The sequence below is a fragment of the Bombyx mori genome, chromosome 23, assembly GCF_030269925.1.
Source record: "Bombyx mori chromosome 23, ASM3026992v2".
In the NCBI taxonomy this organism is placed as follows: domain Eukaryota; kingdom Metazoa; phylum Arthropoda; class Insecta; order Lepidoptera; family Bombycidae; genus Bombyx; species Bombyx mori.
In genome coordinates, this window is record NC_085129.1 from 16,409,302 (window position 1) to 16,425,073 (window position 15,772).

The 15,772-nt window shown below is 40.9% G+C and overlaps 1 protein-coding gene across 1 annotated transcript; it reads left to right on the forward strand.

Moving 5' to 3' along the window:
* Positions 1-70: 70 nt before the first annotated feature.
* Positions 71-15,214, forward strand: LOC105842300 (uncharacterized). The gene is made up of 10 exons (XM_012694404.4): positions 71-227; positions 2,182-2,365; positions 3,342-3,481; positions 4,048-4,185; positions 4,887-5,012; positions 5,418-5,510; positions 6,100-6,239; positions 7,019-7,126; positions 7,694-7,789; positions 8,393-15,214. The coding sequence occupies exons 1-10, from the start codon at positions 164-166 to the stop codon at positions 9,062-9,064; spliced, it is 1,761 nt and encodes a 586-aa protein (XP_012549858.1). The 5' UTR covers positions 71-163; the 3' UTR covers positions 9,065-15,214.
* Positions 15,215-15,772: the final 558 nt, after the last annotated feature.

The window sequence follows — 15,772 nt, forward strand, 5'->3', positions numbered from 1 at the left end:
AATTTCGATTAAGTTACAACACGTTGAAGCACTAGGCAGGAATGACATGAAGTCAAATAAAACGGAACGCTAACGTTAAACCATAGATTATACGCAGTAACACAAACGAAAATGGCGAACTTACAGTAGTGTCACAATTAGATATGTATTAAAATAAATAAAAATGTTTTCAATAACATCTTGTACATTTTTATGTGTTTTTTTTGTACTCTGGAGTCCGGAAACATGTAAGTATTGAAATAACCGAAGCCATCAGTTTTGAAACACATATTTTGTTTACCACATTCAAACTTTGGTTTATAAGTTTTTCGTCCAAAATTTCGGTCGAAGGACCTTGATTTTATATAACTGCGGGTCTGTAGCATTTAATTATCGATTAAGGACAAGGTCCTCAATAAATTCGCTATAGTTTCCGTCAAAAACAACGAAAAAACAACTTTATTTTTAACGAAAAATTACGCATATTTGACTGGGGACTCTAACGGTAATAGCACTGCTAGTATTTAAAGATGGGTCCTTTCACTTTTGTGCTATGTGATATAGGAAAAAAAAAACATAAATAAACCATTCTTTAAAGTTGTAACATTCTCAACCAATTCTTTTTTAATATCGAAAATAAAAGTGCATTTTAACTAGCCTAAAGTAATTAATTAATGAAAAGTTTATTATAAGAATTACTGTGCAGTTTTAATAATATAAAAATTATTAAAAAATAATAAATCCCGGTGATATGAAAAATATTGCAAACCGATAATAATTAATGGTAATTAAGATGGTACAATTATAAGATTTTGTCATTGAACTATTACGTTATTGTTGATATCTATAGGCATTCATTAGTTGTTTATTATGCTTTGATCCTTGGTCTAGTGGCCAGTGACCTTGACTACTGTACTAACACCAAGGTCTGTCTTAAATTCTTCAATGCCTAACTCTACTTATGTTATATTTTCTACAATTTCTTGGTCTGAAATGAAATCTCTTCCACAGCTTACCAAGCATTGTGAAATGCCCTTGTTTAAATGAGGTCTGAGGAGTTGTTTTGACAAGGCAGTAGCTTGCCTGTGCCCGTAACATTGCTGATGGAGATATGGTCACCATAGATTATCAGAGCTGTATATTCTTTTGCCTACGAAAGTAATATAGAAAAAGAATTCTAACCAGTCAGGAATATGAAATCATGTTTCCAGCGAAACATGGGATGTGAATCCGTTTTCATTGTGACTAACAAACGAAATAGTAGAAATAGAAGATGTCAATTCCACTTGCTCAATCCACAGGTCTTAGTTACAAAAATAGTCAAATCTCGGTGATTGGTTATAGAAACATTCCTATCAGAATTGACTGTTGTCTTGACCGACAGTTATGATATAAATATCCAAATAAGCTACCTAAATAAAATTATGATATCCCAAAAACAATAAATTTTTAATTGCATAATTTCTTATTAGAGGTGAAACGAATGAGACAGGTATAATGATCTTAATTTTTTTTATTCTAAATGATGACAGCTATGAGGTTTTCTCATGAACAGTCCTTGTATATACTTAATATTATTTTAATTGATACACCAACAAAGTTAATGACACTATGAGAGGACTAATTATGTCTTAAATTTGTGATTTATAAATGAAGGTTTGATAAATACAGACTAACTCGAATTCTCAGCAAAATAGGACCAAACAAATTTAATGAAGTATTACTGACAGAGCTATCCTAGAGCTTATAATTCAAGGGTTCATAATTGCCCTTCGAGTTCCATTGACAAAGAAGCTTTATGAAACAAGATTACTGTGTTGTAATTGGAAGCACAATTTCAAAGATTCCTGACACAACTAATATTATATATTTGCTGCCCTGAGATTCTGCGACAAATGGAAAAGCTTGAAAAACATACTACCTTACTTGTTTCTGCGAGTCAAGCAAGCAAGTTATACAGTTTGTAGGGTAACAGCTATTGTACTAATGTATGTAACTGAGAATATCATTAATTGAGTAATGGTAGTGACGTAGTGATTACATGAGGTATGATGGGCTCTGATAACTAACTACCATTAAGTAGCTAACTTGAGCCTCAACATTTAATGAACATTTTAATATACTTAAAAAACAAACGGCATCATTCAAGTGAACCTCTAGGAATATACTCTTTCTGATATGCCCGTAATCTTTAATCCTCAGGTGCATCAGACATACCACATCTGCTCCTGTACAGCCCAGGTGATGTTCAGTACACAGACGTCCTGGTTAAGAGAGTAAATGACAATTTGACCCTCATTTGTGAGCTGCAAGGGGACAACACAAAGAGGAGATATGTCTGGAACTATGTCGCTTCGGATCTGGGAAATGTCACAGATTTTAAAACGTAAGTTTTTGTCCGTCAACACTCCTAGCAGCTTGGCTCTGTCAAAGTCTGTCAGACCCATATCTTAGCAATCCACCAATTCATTGTGCGGGTAGTGAGTTCATTTCTGAGAGATGAATTGGAGAATGCCACTGAACATGCAACCTGTCGTAAATTTAAGTGCACTCCTGGCCTTCTTTCCCTGTCTAGCTAATTGTAGTGAATTTGGTGTAATGAATTCAGATAAGTGCAATGTAGTGGACTAGAGTGATGGATAACAGCATATTTTTAGTTTGACGGCTATGTTTTTACACTTTCTTTCTTTATTCTTGAATTATTAAAATTTGATTCGAGCCCTGCACCCCAGCAGAGGGTAATAGGAAAGCATGATGATGATGATGATTTCTTTATACTTTATTGTACACACGGTTAATATAATACAATAATTGCGAAAAGTTATAAAATGGCGAGCTTAACTCAACAATTGAGTTATCTAACAAACAAAAAAAACTAACCGTTCTTAAAGAGCTTTACATAAGTGAGTAAAAGAGTACAATCTAATCAATTTACTTATACAATTACAATAATAATAATAAAAAAAACACTAATACATAATATATCTATCTATCTATCTATCTATCTGTGTTTTTTGTCTAGCGTCTTGGCAAATAAGAATAATAATACAATCCAGGCTGCAAGGATGTAATAAAATTAAGATCTATTCGAGTAAACTATTGTGTATTAATGAGGGTAGATCTATGCATTGTAGGATCCAGCACATACAGCCACATTGTTGCCACTTTGATTACATGACATCTTACCATTTACATTTGCACACATAATTAATTCATAGTAGAAATAAGCTTACGACAAATCTTATTAGATTAAAGACTTCAAATTCATTTTACCAGAGGAAATCCATTATGGCACTCGCTCACATTGGTTCACCAATATTACCAATTGTAATTGGATATAATTTAAAAACATTTTTTTGTAGACCATACACAGTGGACACATTAGCGCCGAGCAACAGGAGTACATTGTACAAAACAGAGCTCCAGATCTCGGACAGCGGTCATTACATGTGTTCGGCCCCACCATTCAGTGTTACCAAGTATATTGTTGTACAAAATAAAGGTATGCATAAAATATACTAATTCCCATAATGTGAAAGTTGTGTAGGTTGTGATTGACACTAAAACTCCTAATGTAACTTTTTTATTTTGCTGCTTTGGTGTGTGGACGAGTTCACGGCCCACCTAGTGTTAAGTGGTTACCGGAGCCCATAGACAACTACGACGTAAATGCCCCACCCACCTTGAGATCTGAGTTCTAAGATCTCAGTATAGTTACAACGGTTGCCCCACCCTTCAAACCGAAACGCATTACTGCTTCACCGCAGAAGTAGGCAGGGTTGTGGTACCTACCTGCAAGGACTCCAAGAGGCTACCACCAGCTAGTGCTAGCAAATTCGTTAGACTGAGTCCCGTGAGCTCACCTCAACCTTCGGTGAACGTAGTATTATAACTTCTCGAGGTTACCTGTGTGCTTAGTGTGAGTTTTGTAACGTTCTCGATAGCGTAAAAGTTAACTCAAATTTGTATGGAGTTAGAATGTTTGCCTACGTTTGCCGCTAGGGCAGAGTTATTCAATGATGTCTTTGAAGGCTCCGGTATTGGAGGTACACGTACATTTGTGTCCAGGTGCTGTGGGCTGCGCCAGGGGGGCCCTCAGCTGCGGCTTCCGTTGCGTGCTGCCGGCCTACGTGTGCGACGGCCGCACGGACTGCGCCGACGCAGAAGACGAGCACCCCCTCATGTGCGGAGAGAACGTTTGCATGCGTGAGTAAACCGCAACATTCAATGAGTCCACACATTGCCTACTGTGATGGGTTCAGGAGATACATAATTAAGACACAAATAAAATATTCGCAGAATGCTGAATATTTAAACGCTTTTAATAATTTTACCAATTTATATAGCTCAACTTAATGTTCATTTATGATACCGAGACGTCCGATCTTCTTGAATATTTGCACAAACATTATTTTTATCCGTATTAAGTGGGTTTCACTTTACACCTACATTGAGCCATCACCGAAGTCCTAGTTATATGGCGTAAAAGCGCTCTACCCTCAAAACTGCGATATATAGTGGTGGCAGAAATAGATAGGATCACGGTGTCTGCCTGCTCGACCTAAAGCTAAGGTTTTCTTTTTTTTTTCTACCTATGCTGATAGCCTTGAGAGGCTATATCAGCTTCGCCCTGACATGTAGGTGAGCTCACGGGGCTGAAACCTGACGACGTTGCTAACACGAACTGTGTCTGTGGGTTAATAGGACGGTGACCGGTGCTAGTGGTACCTAAAAGCAACGTTAATGGATCAGGAGGATCCGTAATGACGTGAAGGTTTCTTACTACTACCTAAAGTTATAAGTGATATAATACAGTAAAAACTATGACCTCGTGTTCCAACGTGGATAGTTTTCGGGCACCCGTGAGGGTGTCCCAGAGCTGGTGGTGATGGGAGCGGTGTGCGCAGGGTCGGACCGGCTGAACTGCTCGGACGGGCGCTGCGTGCCGGCCGCGGCGTGCTGCGGGGCGCCAGCCGCGCTGTGTCGCCAGCCGGCCTGTTGCAACGAGCACCCTTCCTACTCCAGGCTCGAGGGTAACGTTACGAGACTCATGTGACGTCATTTGGGGCCAATTAACGCTTCGTAGGGAACATTATTTTTCCGATATTTCTAAACTCATTTTTATTAGGGTTTTTTATTATTTTCATATTTAAAAACACATTATTGGGTATAATTGTGCCTACTTCCTAGCACTTCAAAAGGTAAATAAAGTGCATTAAAAAAATTTACCGCTAATGACGTCATCCATTGTAATTGATTTTTAAAAACTCTTGCAATTAATAAAATTAACTAATTTTTTTTTTAATTATATGTATGGTTATTATATGTATGGTTTATCCAAACAGCTCTTATAAAATGTATTCTTATTTCATTTCTCTGCTTCACGAACCCTTCATTTTCAAGACTGGGTAACTGAACTGATGCCGTCTACATTACAGGTCCTATTGAAGTGGAGTACCCTCAAGTGTTTGATGACAGACATGCTCCAGACGACTACGGCTTCATACAATCCACCATCTACACTGTGACCGGTGAGTCTTTACGTGATCATGTACACTGGCAGGTGCATGATGGGCGCATGGATACTAGCGAGGCCTTTAGTAAGATCAGAAGCTATTGTCGTCGTACCTTGAGGCGTCAGGTTGAAGTCTTGATTAATATTAGTTCGCAGCTGTGAGCTTCAGTCAGGACCGTGTGAAGTTCAGATATAATCAACAGATGGTGATACCGACCGTTGGGTTGATGTGTCCCATATAAGGATAGATTAGGGAAATAGCACCAAGAGCTTAAAGGGTCGATTGCCTAATGGGCAAGATGAATCTGGATCTATACTGTCCGATCTCTAGGTGTGTAGGGACTTGTCTAAACCGCTATATACTTGCTCACCCACCTACAGTAATATAACTAAATATTTCACGAATCCGCAATGTATGACAAAACAACTGACTGCAGCTCTCGCGTTCTTCGAGGTCATTGACCCAATCAGCTGATTTATGATTCATGTTACATTGCTTGCTAGAAAAACATTAAAACACCTGATTTCCTTCACTATTTGATCACCTCGTTGTTGTAGTGGTTAACAATGCTCAATACTGGTTCTGATTATCCTGTGCCTTCCAGCCTGCGCCTTGATCTTCATGATAGCGGTGGTGCTGCTGATATCGGCGATATGCAAGATGCACATGAAGCGGGCCGCCCTCCGGAGCTACGCCCACGCGGAGCGCGCCACCCGCCGCCACTACAGTGTCCACTACGCACAGGTACACGTCCGTTTGGCACCAACGCTGGATAGAATAGCGGTTCCTGTGTGGACATACCGCTTAAGAGTTTTACAAATTTCTACCGTGAAGCAGTAATGCGTTTCGGTTTGAAGAGTGGGGCAGCCGTTGTAACTATACTGAGACCTTAGAACTCATATCTCAAGGTGGGTGGCCGCATTTACGTTGTAGATGTCTATGCGCTCCGGTAACCGCATAACACCAGGTTGGCCGTGAGCTTTTGTCCACCCAACTAAGCAATAAAAATATATCTATACTAATATTATAAAAAGGAAAGATTTGTTTGTTTGTTTGTTTCGAATAGGCTCCGAAACTACTGGACCGATTTGAAAAATTCTTTTTCCATTAGAAGCCGACATTGTCCCTGATGAACATAGGCTACTTTTTTTTTAATTTTGATTTATTTTATTTTTTTGGTTTCATGTGTGTTTTAATGTTTCCGAAGCGAAGCGAGGGCGGGTCGCTATATATATATACAACTGTGAATTAAACCTCACTTCTCAAGTCTAGCTGCATTGATGTTATGATGTAGTGACTCCATAACCAATGGAACATCAGTATTGTTTATGTGTTTTTTTTTATTGCTTAGATCGGTGGACGAGCTCACAGCCCACCTGGTGTTAAGTGGTTACTGGACCCCATAGACATCTACAACGTAAATGCGCCACCCACCTTGTGATATAAATTCTAAGGTCTCAAGTATAGTTATAGTGTTGGCTCTTAGAGTGTACTTAATTGAAGGGTGTGCTTGTGTCTCGCAGACCCAGCGCTTCCCGCCGTGCTACGAGGCGTCGCGTCTGCTGGAGGACGGGCGGGCCGCCTCCCCCGCGCACTCCCCGCACGACTCGCCCGCCAGACAGAACCTGCAGGTGCGACCTCCTCACGGCACTCGTGTGTGAAGAGTCTATATTACCTCTCTTTTGGCAGAATCTCTTGTGAGTTCGCACGGGTAGGTACCACCGTCCTGTCTATTTCTGCCGTGAAGCAGTAATGCGTTTTGGTTCGAAAGGTTCGTTTAGATGTTTATGAGCTCCGGTAACCACTTAATACCAGGTAGGCTATGGGCTCGTCCACCCATCTAAGCAATAAAAAAAAGAATGTATGTTTTATTGTCCTCTTTTCAAGTCGAAAGGAAGCGACGGGTTGACATGATTATATAAGAGTTATATTATTAAGTCAGGAGAGTGACATCACGTTACGCGTTACGTAACGTTACGTTACATTACATTTACAGTTGCAAGAGACTCCCAGCTCAACTTTACATACAAATATCCAGTTCAAACTCACATCAAAACCAAAAAAAACACATATTTCCATATTAATGCTCTTAAAAATTATTGTTGTCTGTTATTAAGAAATATTACTGTCAAACTCGCACGACAGTGGCACCGACAGTATCAGTACCGGTAATAACATGTATGGTCTGCTGTTCACAGTGCAATCCCGGATGCCCTCCGGCCGCTGAGCTGGAGACCAGACCCGGCTTCGGGCTGGCGAGTCTGTCAGCCATCTTCTCGTCTAGATACAGACAGGTAACGGTCATTGAGTGACTCTCGGCCCTCTCGTGTGTGAGGTCCCAGTAAGAGCTGCATACCTTCCTCGCTGATACAGGTAGTGGTTGAGCTCAATGACAGGTCGTTGTCCGGACTAGCTCCTGCGTAATAATAATAATGACCGGGGACATCACCCGGCTCCCAACTAGGCTATTTTCTACAGCGGGAACTTATGTATTATAAATTTAAATATAATAAACATATAGTTACGCCCTGGGGCCCGGCATTAACAAATACTATGGTTTCGTCTAAGTAGAGCTGATCACTGACCGATCTCACGTCGTCTCTACCACGCTTGTATAGTCCACACGACATGTCTAGAATTATCGAGACCAATTCCGATAGTACTAATCGTTTTGATATCCATTCCTGCTATTTAACGACAGATGGCGTTACTCGTACTGACAACTATATATAGATATAATCGCCCAGACACACAAAACCTGTCCGTCACACGAATGTTTGTCCAAATACTAAATCCACGACCTTCAGCCCAGCAATTGAGTGCACTAACTGCTGCACCACCGGTATACTTGGATAGTTATTGGTTCATTAGTTTAATCTAGTACTAAACAATTCCAGGTCCCACTCCCCCCCGCCGAAGTGGAGATGAACGCGATCAGGGCCTCCTCGACCAGCTCCAGCATCCAAAACTACCGGAGCCCCACGTACTGCGACCTCCAAGAGGAGCTGTTCGCGAGCCCAGAGTCTCAGGCCACGGGCAGGGACCTCAACTACATGGCCGCCCCGCTGGAACTGTTCCGCAGACGAGCGAGGAGCTCGCTAGACCGACAGCGCCTGACGTTGCAGCTGGGCCGGTTCCAGTTGACGCTACCCTTCCGGGACCGGAGACCGGACACGCCCAACGTTTCTGAAGTCGACGACGAGGACACGTACACGCTCAACGGCAGGACCATCCGGCTGCTGGGCGCCGACCTGGAGAACTACCCGGTCGTTTCAGACGGCATCGCGAGGCCGCCGCCCTACGCGGAGGCGGTTCGCTACAAGCTCTTCGGGCCGCCGCCAGAGTACCTCAGCAGGGAAGCGCTGAATCTTAGGGTCGATATGGAGGCGAGGACCAACGTGGAGATGCCGCCGCGCTACGACGATCTAGCGTCGGGCGCCTCCTCCGACAACCAACCGCGAGCCCCGGAGAGTAACGGAGTCGCCCCCACCCTGAGCTCGGTCATCGACGACCTGCCGGATATCGACAATGACGCGCCCGGCACTGCCTCCTCTCTGGCGCCGCACTAGCGGCTGATGACGCAGCCTCCAACCGCCGAGCCAGCAAGTCGGTCATCGGTCATATCTTTAAAGACGGTCTGTGAAAATCATTAGGATAATTTCTTTAAATAATTGTCTGACCGTTAAAAGCATGCAAACTGCCATATACCAAATTGAGGGTATGTTGACAATGATTTATTTCTTAATAATAGTCATTCATTAATAGTGCAAATAAATAATGAAAAATAAATGATGGCATGCTTAACGCCACCTCAAAGCCACGTCGTGAGTCTGATGGTGACTCGCCATAAAAGCATACTCTCAACGGCCGGACTACAGCTGATGTTGCTTCCAAGAAAAACATGGAGTGCCTAGTGATTTTGTTCACAACCGACTTGCTGGCTCCGATGTTGTTGACTATGACATTAACACTGTTGTGACGCAAGTTTCTCGCACCCTTGCCTCTTGTACTAAGTTTAGTCTTAAGATGCTCGCTGCGACGAATTCTTTCAAAGCGCCGTCGGTCCGGTCCGCGGGCAAAGGGAATTGTTATAACGCCGTCATCTGCCTACGGCCAGTGGTAACTCGACCTTATAGTCTAACTTTAGAAATTTATATTAATAAGATATGACAGAGACTTCATTAGTTTTTATTGGAAATATAGTATTATTAATACGACAAAATTCATTTTTAAATTTGTAATTTTAATTAATCGAACTTGTTCATTATTCGAGAAGCTTAGTTAGCTCTCGGTAGGGGCGGACGTAGCTAAGCCCTTGGCATCGCTGATGTCCAAGGGCGACCGAAGCCAGTCCTTCGTGGCGTATTGGTAGTAAAAGGTTCCAAAATTCCCTCTTTCAGCTGTTGTTGGACATTAAGGTTCACATTTAGGAAATTCGATATTTTGTGACTCCGCAATGTAGTGGTTACAAAAATCACGAGGTCAATAATAGCAAAGCAAATTTTGCATTTGAGGTCATTTCGATGTGTCTTATCTGAAGTTGGTCATCAAATGGAACAGCTGCCCGTCTGTATACCGGTCATGAACTCCCGTAGGTTTTGTTTGTACCATACGATTGCGACCTCACGTCTCAATGTGAGCCACGGCGATTGTTATAACATCCATAGACCCCGGTAACATTGTCCAACACAACAAAGACATAATAAATGTACAGTAGGCAGCAGCTTGGCTCCGCCCCTGGTATTATTGAAGCTCATGGGCGACGATAACCATCAGGTGGGTCGTATACTCGTCTGCCAATAAGGCAAATAAAAAAATTTATAATTCACTAAGATTGATTTTTTTTATGGAATATTATGACCTGGTAACTAAGACCTTTAAGTCATGTCTGATTTTAATTTATATTCTTATTTTTATAAAAACGATAATATAGAGTGAAATGAAACGAAGATGATTAATTTTCAGTAATTTCAGTAAAACAAAATAGTTGTACATTGTTGGCTCCTAATACTTTAGTAATTGATTTTGTATCCATTGCCGTTTCGGCTTAGCGTAGAATTCCCTTGTCGAATCTTAAAGATTGTAAACGAATCTCATATGTAAATTTAGACGTCGCTTTGAAAGATCTCGACGGAACAAGAAAATAACTTATCCGGAAATTAAAACCATAGAGCGGGTAGTTTTTCTTAGACACGTTTGCCTCAACTACCGACTTTATGGTTCTAATCGCCCGATATTGTTCACACTACACAACACAGATTACAATACTAGTGCCTTACACTTAATTATAATTAATCGAATACGTACTTAGCGATGTGTAAAATATTATTTAAAATCGATACTAGCTAATATCGATTTTTAAAATTAATCGGACAACGATAATCGTAATTATATTATAAGAACAAAAAATTTAAGAAACTTCAACTAAACTTGAAAGTGCCATAAGCTTATTCAAATGTTATACTTTTAAAACTTCTAAGTTTTAATTATAAGGCAGCCGTTTTTATTACATACATATATATAAATAAACTAGGTTAAAAAAAATCATAAGCAATCTTAAGTATTATGTTATATTCAAGCTATATGAGCCCGCAATGTATTTCAAATTTTGGAGTCCGCGTCAGTGAGGCCATTGACACTGTCAACTTCGGCTTGTGTATTGATAGTTAATACGACTGTCTCGTTGGTGCAGTGCTTAGCTGGTCTGACTGTTGCGCCGGGGGTCGTAGGTTCGATTCCCGCATCGGGCTAACATTCGTGTGACGAACAGGTTTGCTTGCTCTTCGTCTGCGTATTTAATATCTATATATGTATATATATAATTTAAACGTATTTATGTATGTATGTCAGTCTGTGGTATCCATAACACGGTGAGTCCTAATTCGGGGCTATTATTATTTTTAATTATGGTTCCGTATATGAAATTTAGTGTTGAAGTTTTATTGTGATAGAAAAAAAAGTCCATCATACATTGCTGGCTCTGCTCGTGTTCCGTTGACAGCCGCGTTCGTTGACCCGAGAACGTTTCGTTTGTGATACATTGCTTGCTCACGTACGATACGCTAATATTTGTTTTAAATCAATATTGTTTTCTGCGTAGGCGATTACTTCATACGTGGGTAGATTCATAAAATTAAGTTTAAAAAAAAATTTTAAATGTTCTATCAGATGATACCGCACGGAATTGTCTGTCTGTTGGTCTAACTTTAATGGTCCACGATTGTCTCCCATCCGCTTTGCCCGATTATATCTGCCCATTATGGATGGGGCAGTCGTTGTACTATATAAGCCGTGTCTCGAAGTGGGTGGTGGGATTTGCGTTGTTGATGTCTATGGGCTCTTAACAGGAATTAAAAATGAAACGGATGTAGATATTTGTAATTAAAAAAATCTAAAATTTCCCTGCTCATTCTTGACATAGAAGTTACTCATATTATGATTGAACCGATTGTAAAATAGGTATATATATAAATAAATGTGAACACAGTGATGTGTTAGTGTTCCGAGATCGCTGTCTCTCTCGCGCGCTCGTCCCTGATGTGACGTCACACGCGCCGCCCCCTGACTGTGACGTCACATGGCGCCGCAATAACTACCCACAAAACAATTTAAAAACGTTTACAATCGCTTTTACGAATCAATTCTGTAATTATATTCGCGTTGCGTCGAGCGAAGTATTTGCGCGCTGTCGGCGAAGCACAAGAATGGTTGTTTCTTTATTTTTCACTTAATAAATAAATGTATTATATGTATATTTAGGATCTAGAAGAAAAAACATTAAAAAAAAACAACAACAATTTAAACATTACAAAATTTTTCATTCTCAAACTCTAATTCAACATAGCCATTGAAATAAATCACCAAACAGTCAGAATACAGAATAAGCACTTTTGTATTTATTATCTTGATGGTAAGCACACATTTACCAAGACTTAAAGATAAAGACTCGCACAAATCTTGCTCACGACTACTTTCCCTCACGAACGCCGCCGAACCAAATGAATGTTTCGGGTCTTTTTTTCCTACCTAAGCTGATAGCCTTGAGAGGCTGGTAGCCGAGCTAGAAGTAGGTGAGCTCACGGGGCTCAAACCCGACGTTGTTGCTAACACTGGCTCTAGCAAGAGCAGTGCTTCGCAGAATCTACCACCGGATCGGAAACGCGACCCACTGAGAAGATCCGGCGAGAAACTCAGTGGGCTGTGTCTGTGGGTTAATGTACTTCGCTACCGTCGCTTGCGACGAAGGGCTCGGCGAGGACGGCGACCAATGCTTGAGGTACCTAAAAGCACCGTCAATGGATCCGGAGAATCCGTAATGACGTGTTTAGGGCGACGTCGACTGTTTACCATTCGGTCCACAGGATCGGGTGGTGTTTCGGGCAAATGTGTTGTACCCCTGTACATTATTTTTACCCGTCGACCTCTTCCCCCTCTATCTTTCACTACAATTTCCATACATTTCCTAGTCACAGGCATCTCCTCTCTACGCATCACATGTCCCTATATAAAAAAATATATAATTATTGGCACAAATGGTAGGATCGCGGTTATACGTTGAGACGTCGATCTCGGGGTTAGGTAAGCGACTTCTATTGGCTTCAGAGCTTTTTGATTGAGAACAGCTCACATAGCCCACTCTGCACAACTCACTTGAAGCTTCCTTCCTCGAATACTACTCCATTATATTACATCTCGTAGCTACAGCCGTCGTAGCTATGGGTGGACGAGCTCACGGCACACCTGGCGTTAAATGGTTACCGGAGCCCGTAGACATCTACAACGTAAATGTCGCCACATACCTCGAAACATGAGTTTTAAGATCTCATTTTTAACAGTACAACGGCTGCCCCACCTTTCAAACCGAAACGCATTACTGCTTCACGACAGAAATAGGCAGGGCGGTGGTACCTACCCGCGCGAACTCACAAGACGTCCTACCACCAGTAAAAAGACATGCTTATTCCACTTCAGAGTCGTCTTAATAGCCCCTGATCTGGTAGACGCGTCGAGAAGCGACTAAACAATAAAGTTTACGTAAAGATGTCAATAAAAATCTTAACGAAACATATCGTTAATAGTTTAGCGGTTTTAGTTCGTTCTTCATAATAACATTATGATTAGCGATTATTGACGTTGTTAGTTGTATTATTTTAGCTTTAACTCGGTTACGATTTGGTACTTAAAAATTTAAACGCCGCCTGTCATCATGACAGCTGTCACTGTCACTGACATTGCGGGGAGCGGGTGAATGTAGCACCTTCAATGAAAGTCTTCGCTGGAGCTATAGAGGGTAGAAGTAAGGCCCACTTTCTCGTGTAGGTGTTTCTTGTGTAGATCACTATTCTGAGACCCTAGAAATTATATCCCAAGGTGGGTGACGCATTTACGTTATAGTTGTCTATGGGCTCCAAAAACCACTTAACACCAGGTGAACTGTGAGCTCGTCCACCTATCTAAGCCATAAAAAAAAGAAAAATGTGACTAGTTGGGAAAGTGTCCACCTGTAAAATAGTCAGTTGTCGTTGGAAGACTCGTCGAAATAGCGCTAGTGTAGCTAGTGGAAATGATATCGACGGTTGAAAGGCAAACGTGACTAAGCGACAATGCGTGAACTTTACAGTAGACGTAATTTAAAGTTGAAGTACCTGAAAAAAATTCTATTTTAACGAATCTAACTGTAGGATTGAAATGATTTTAATAGACCTAGAAATATATATTTTTTGCGCATCGAATATGGTTATTGCCTATCATTTATGTACAAAGCTGTTATTGCCGCTTAGTCACGTTTGCCTTTCAAGCGTCGATATGAATATAGCAGTCTTAAACAGAATTGAAGTGTGTTGGGTCGAAGTGAAGTTTGCTAGTTTATAGCGCTGCATATAAAATCCTTCCACTTGCTACTGTGGCGCCACCTTAATTGGCTCTCTTTCAACGGACAGTTTTTAACACACTGCAATGGTGCTTCTACCCTCCATAGCTAGAGCTTATATAGTTAGTATAAAACAATGTAATGTTTGAATTTAAAGGCAACTTTATGTGCGACTCATATTTAGTATCGTATATCGTAAGGATCGCTAATTTGGCGTTTCATGGCGTTACTGTATTAGTATTGATGTGAACATCGATACAAAACATGATTTTAACGGAATGTTTTTGTGTTGATATTAAATTTTAAAGGCTGTCTCGGTGGTGCAGTGGTTAGCGATCCTGACTGTAGTGCCGAGGGTCGTGGGTTCGATTCCCGCGTCGAGCAAAGATTTGTGTGACGAACATATTTGTTTGCTCTTCGTCTGGGTGTTTTTTATCCATATATGTATTTATTTAAACGTATATGTATGTTAGTCTCTGGTACCCATAAGACAAGGAATCCTAATTTGGGGCGGGTGACCGTGCGTGATATTTTGTACACATTTTTTTTCTTTTTTTTTACATGATGTCTGCGTGAAGCCATGAAAGACTTGCATGATTGTATTGGAGGTGCTACCGTCTCACTCTAAGCTGTTGTCTTATTAGTGTATATTTTGAATATTTCTCAAGTAGCATACTTGGGCGTTTTAGAAAAACGTTTTCGTAAAAACAACCTCACGAGTAGATGAATCGATTCGAAGCAATTAAAACCTACACGCATGAATAATCAAAGATAATGGACTACCTCTTAAGTTCAGCTTGTACTAAATGTAATTAAATAAATGAATGTAAATAAATTATAGTTTGTTAAACGGTGTTTGTTTTTGATTTAATTTTTTTTCTCCGTTAAAATCCAAGAATGCGCAGGGTTTCTTGGAAGATGGTGATTCGGTAGTCCAACAAAGATCGAATATTAGATTTTTTTAATAGTAATCTTTTTAAAAGCCTTAAATTAACTAGAGAGTCTAGTTGGCTTAATTTTTTATTGCATAGATGTGTTGACGGGCTCACAGCCCACCTGGTGTTAAGTGGTTACTGGAGCCCATAGACATCTACAACGTAAATGCGCCACCCACCACCACAAGAGGTCCTACAACCAGTAATTACACAATTTATAATTTTGCGTGTTTCATTTTTATTACACGATCATTGCCGAATGAAGAAACTAAACTAGTCAAGAGACTAGGCGCGTGCAGTCTGGAGGCCACGCGAGGCCGCCAGCGGTGACGTCGGGGGCCGCTGGCATCGCCGCCGGCCGCTGCCAGCCGCTGCCATTCCGGTATGACTCGGCCCAAAGGTTAGGGTGAAGCTGAAGTAGCCTCTAAAGGCAAGGCACAGTAAGGAAAAAAAGTGAAATTTAAGAAAAGTTG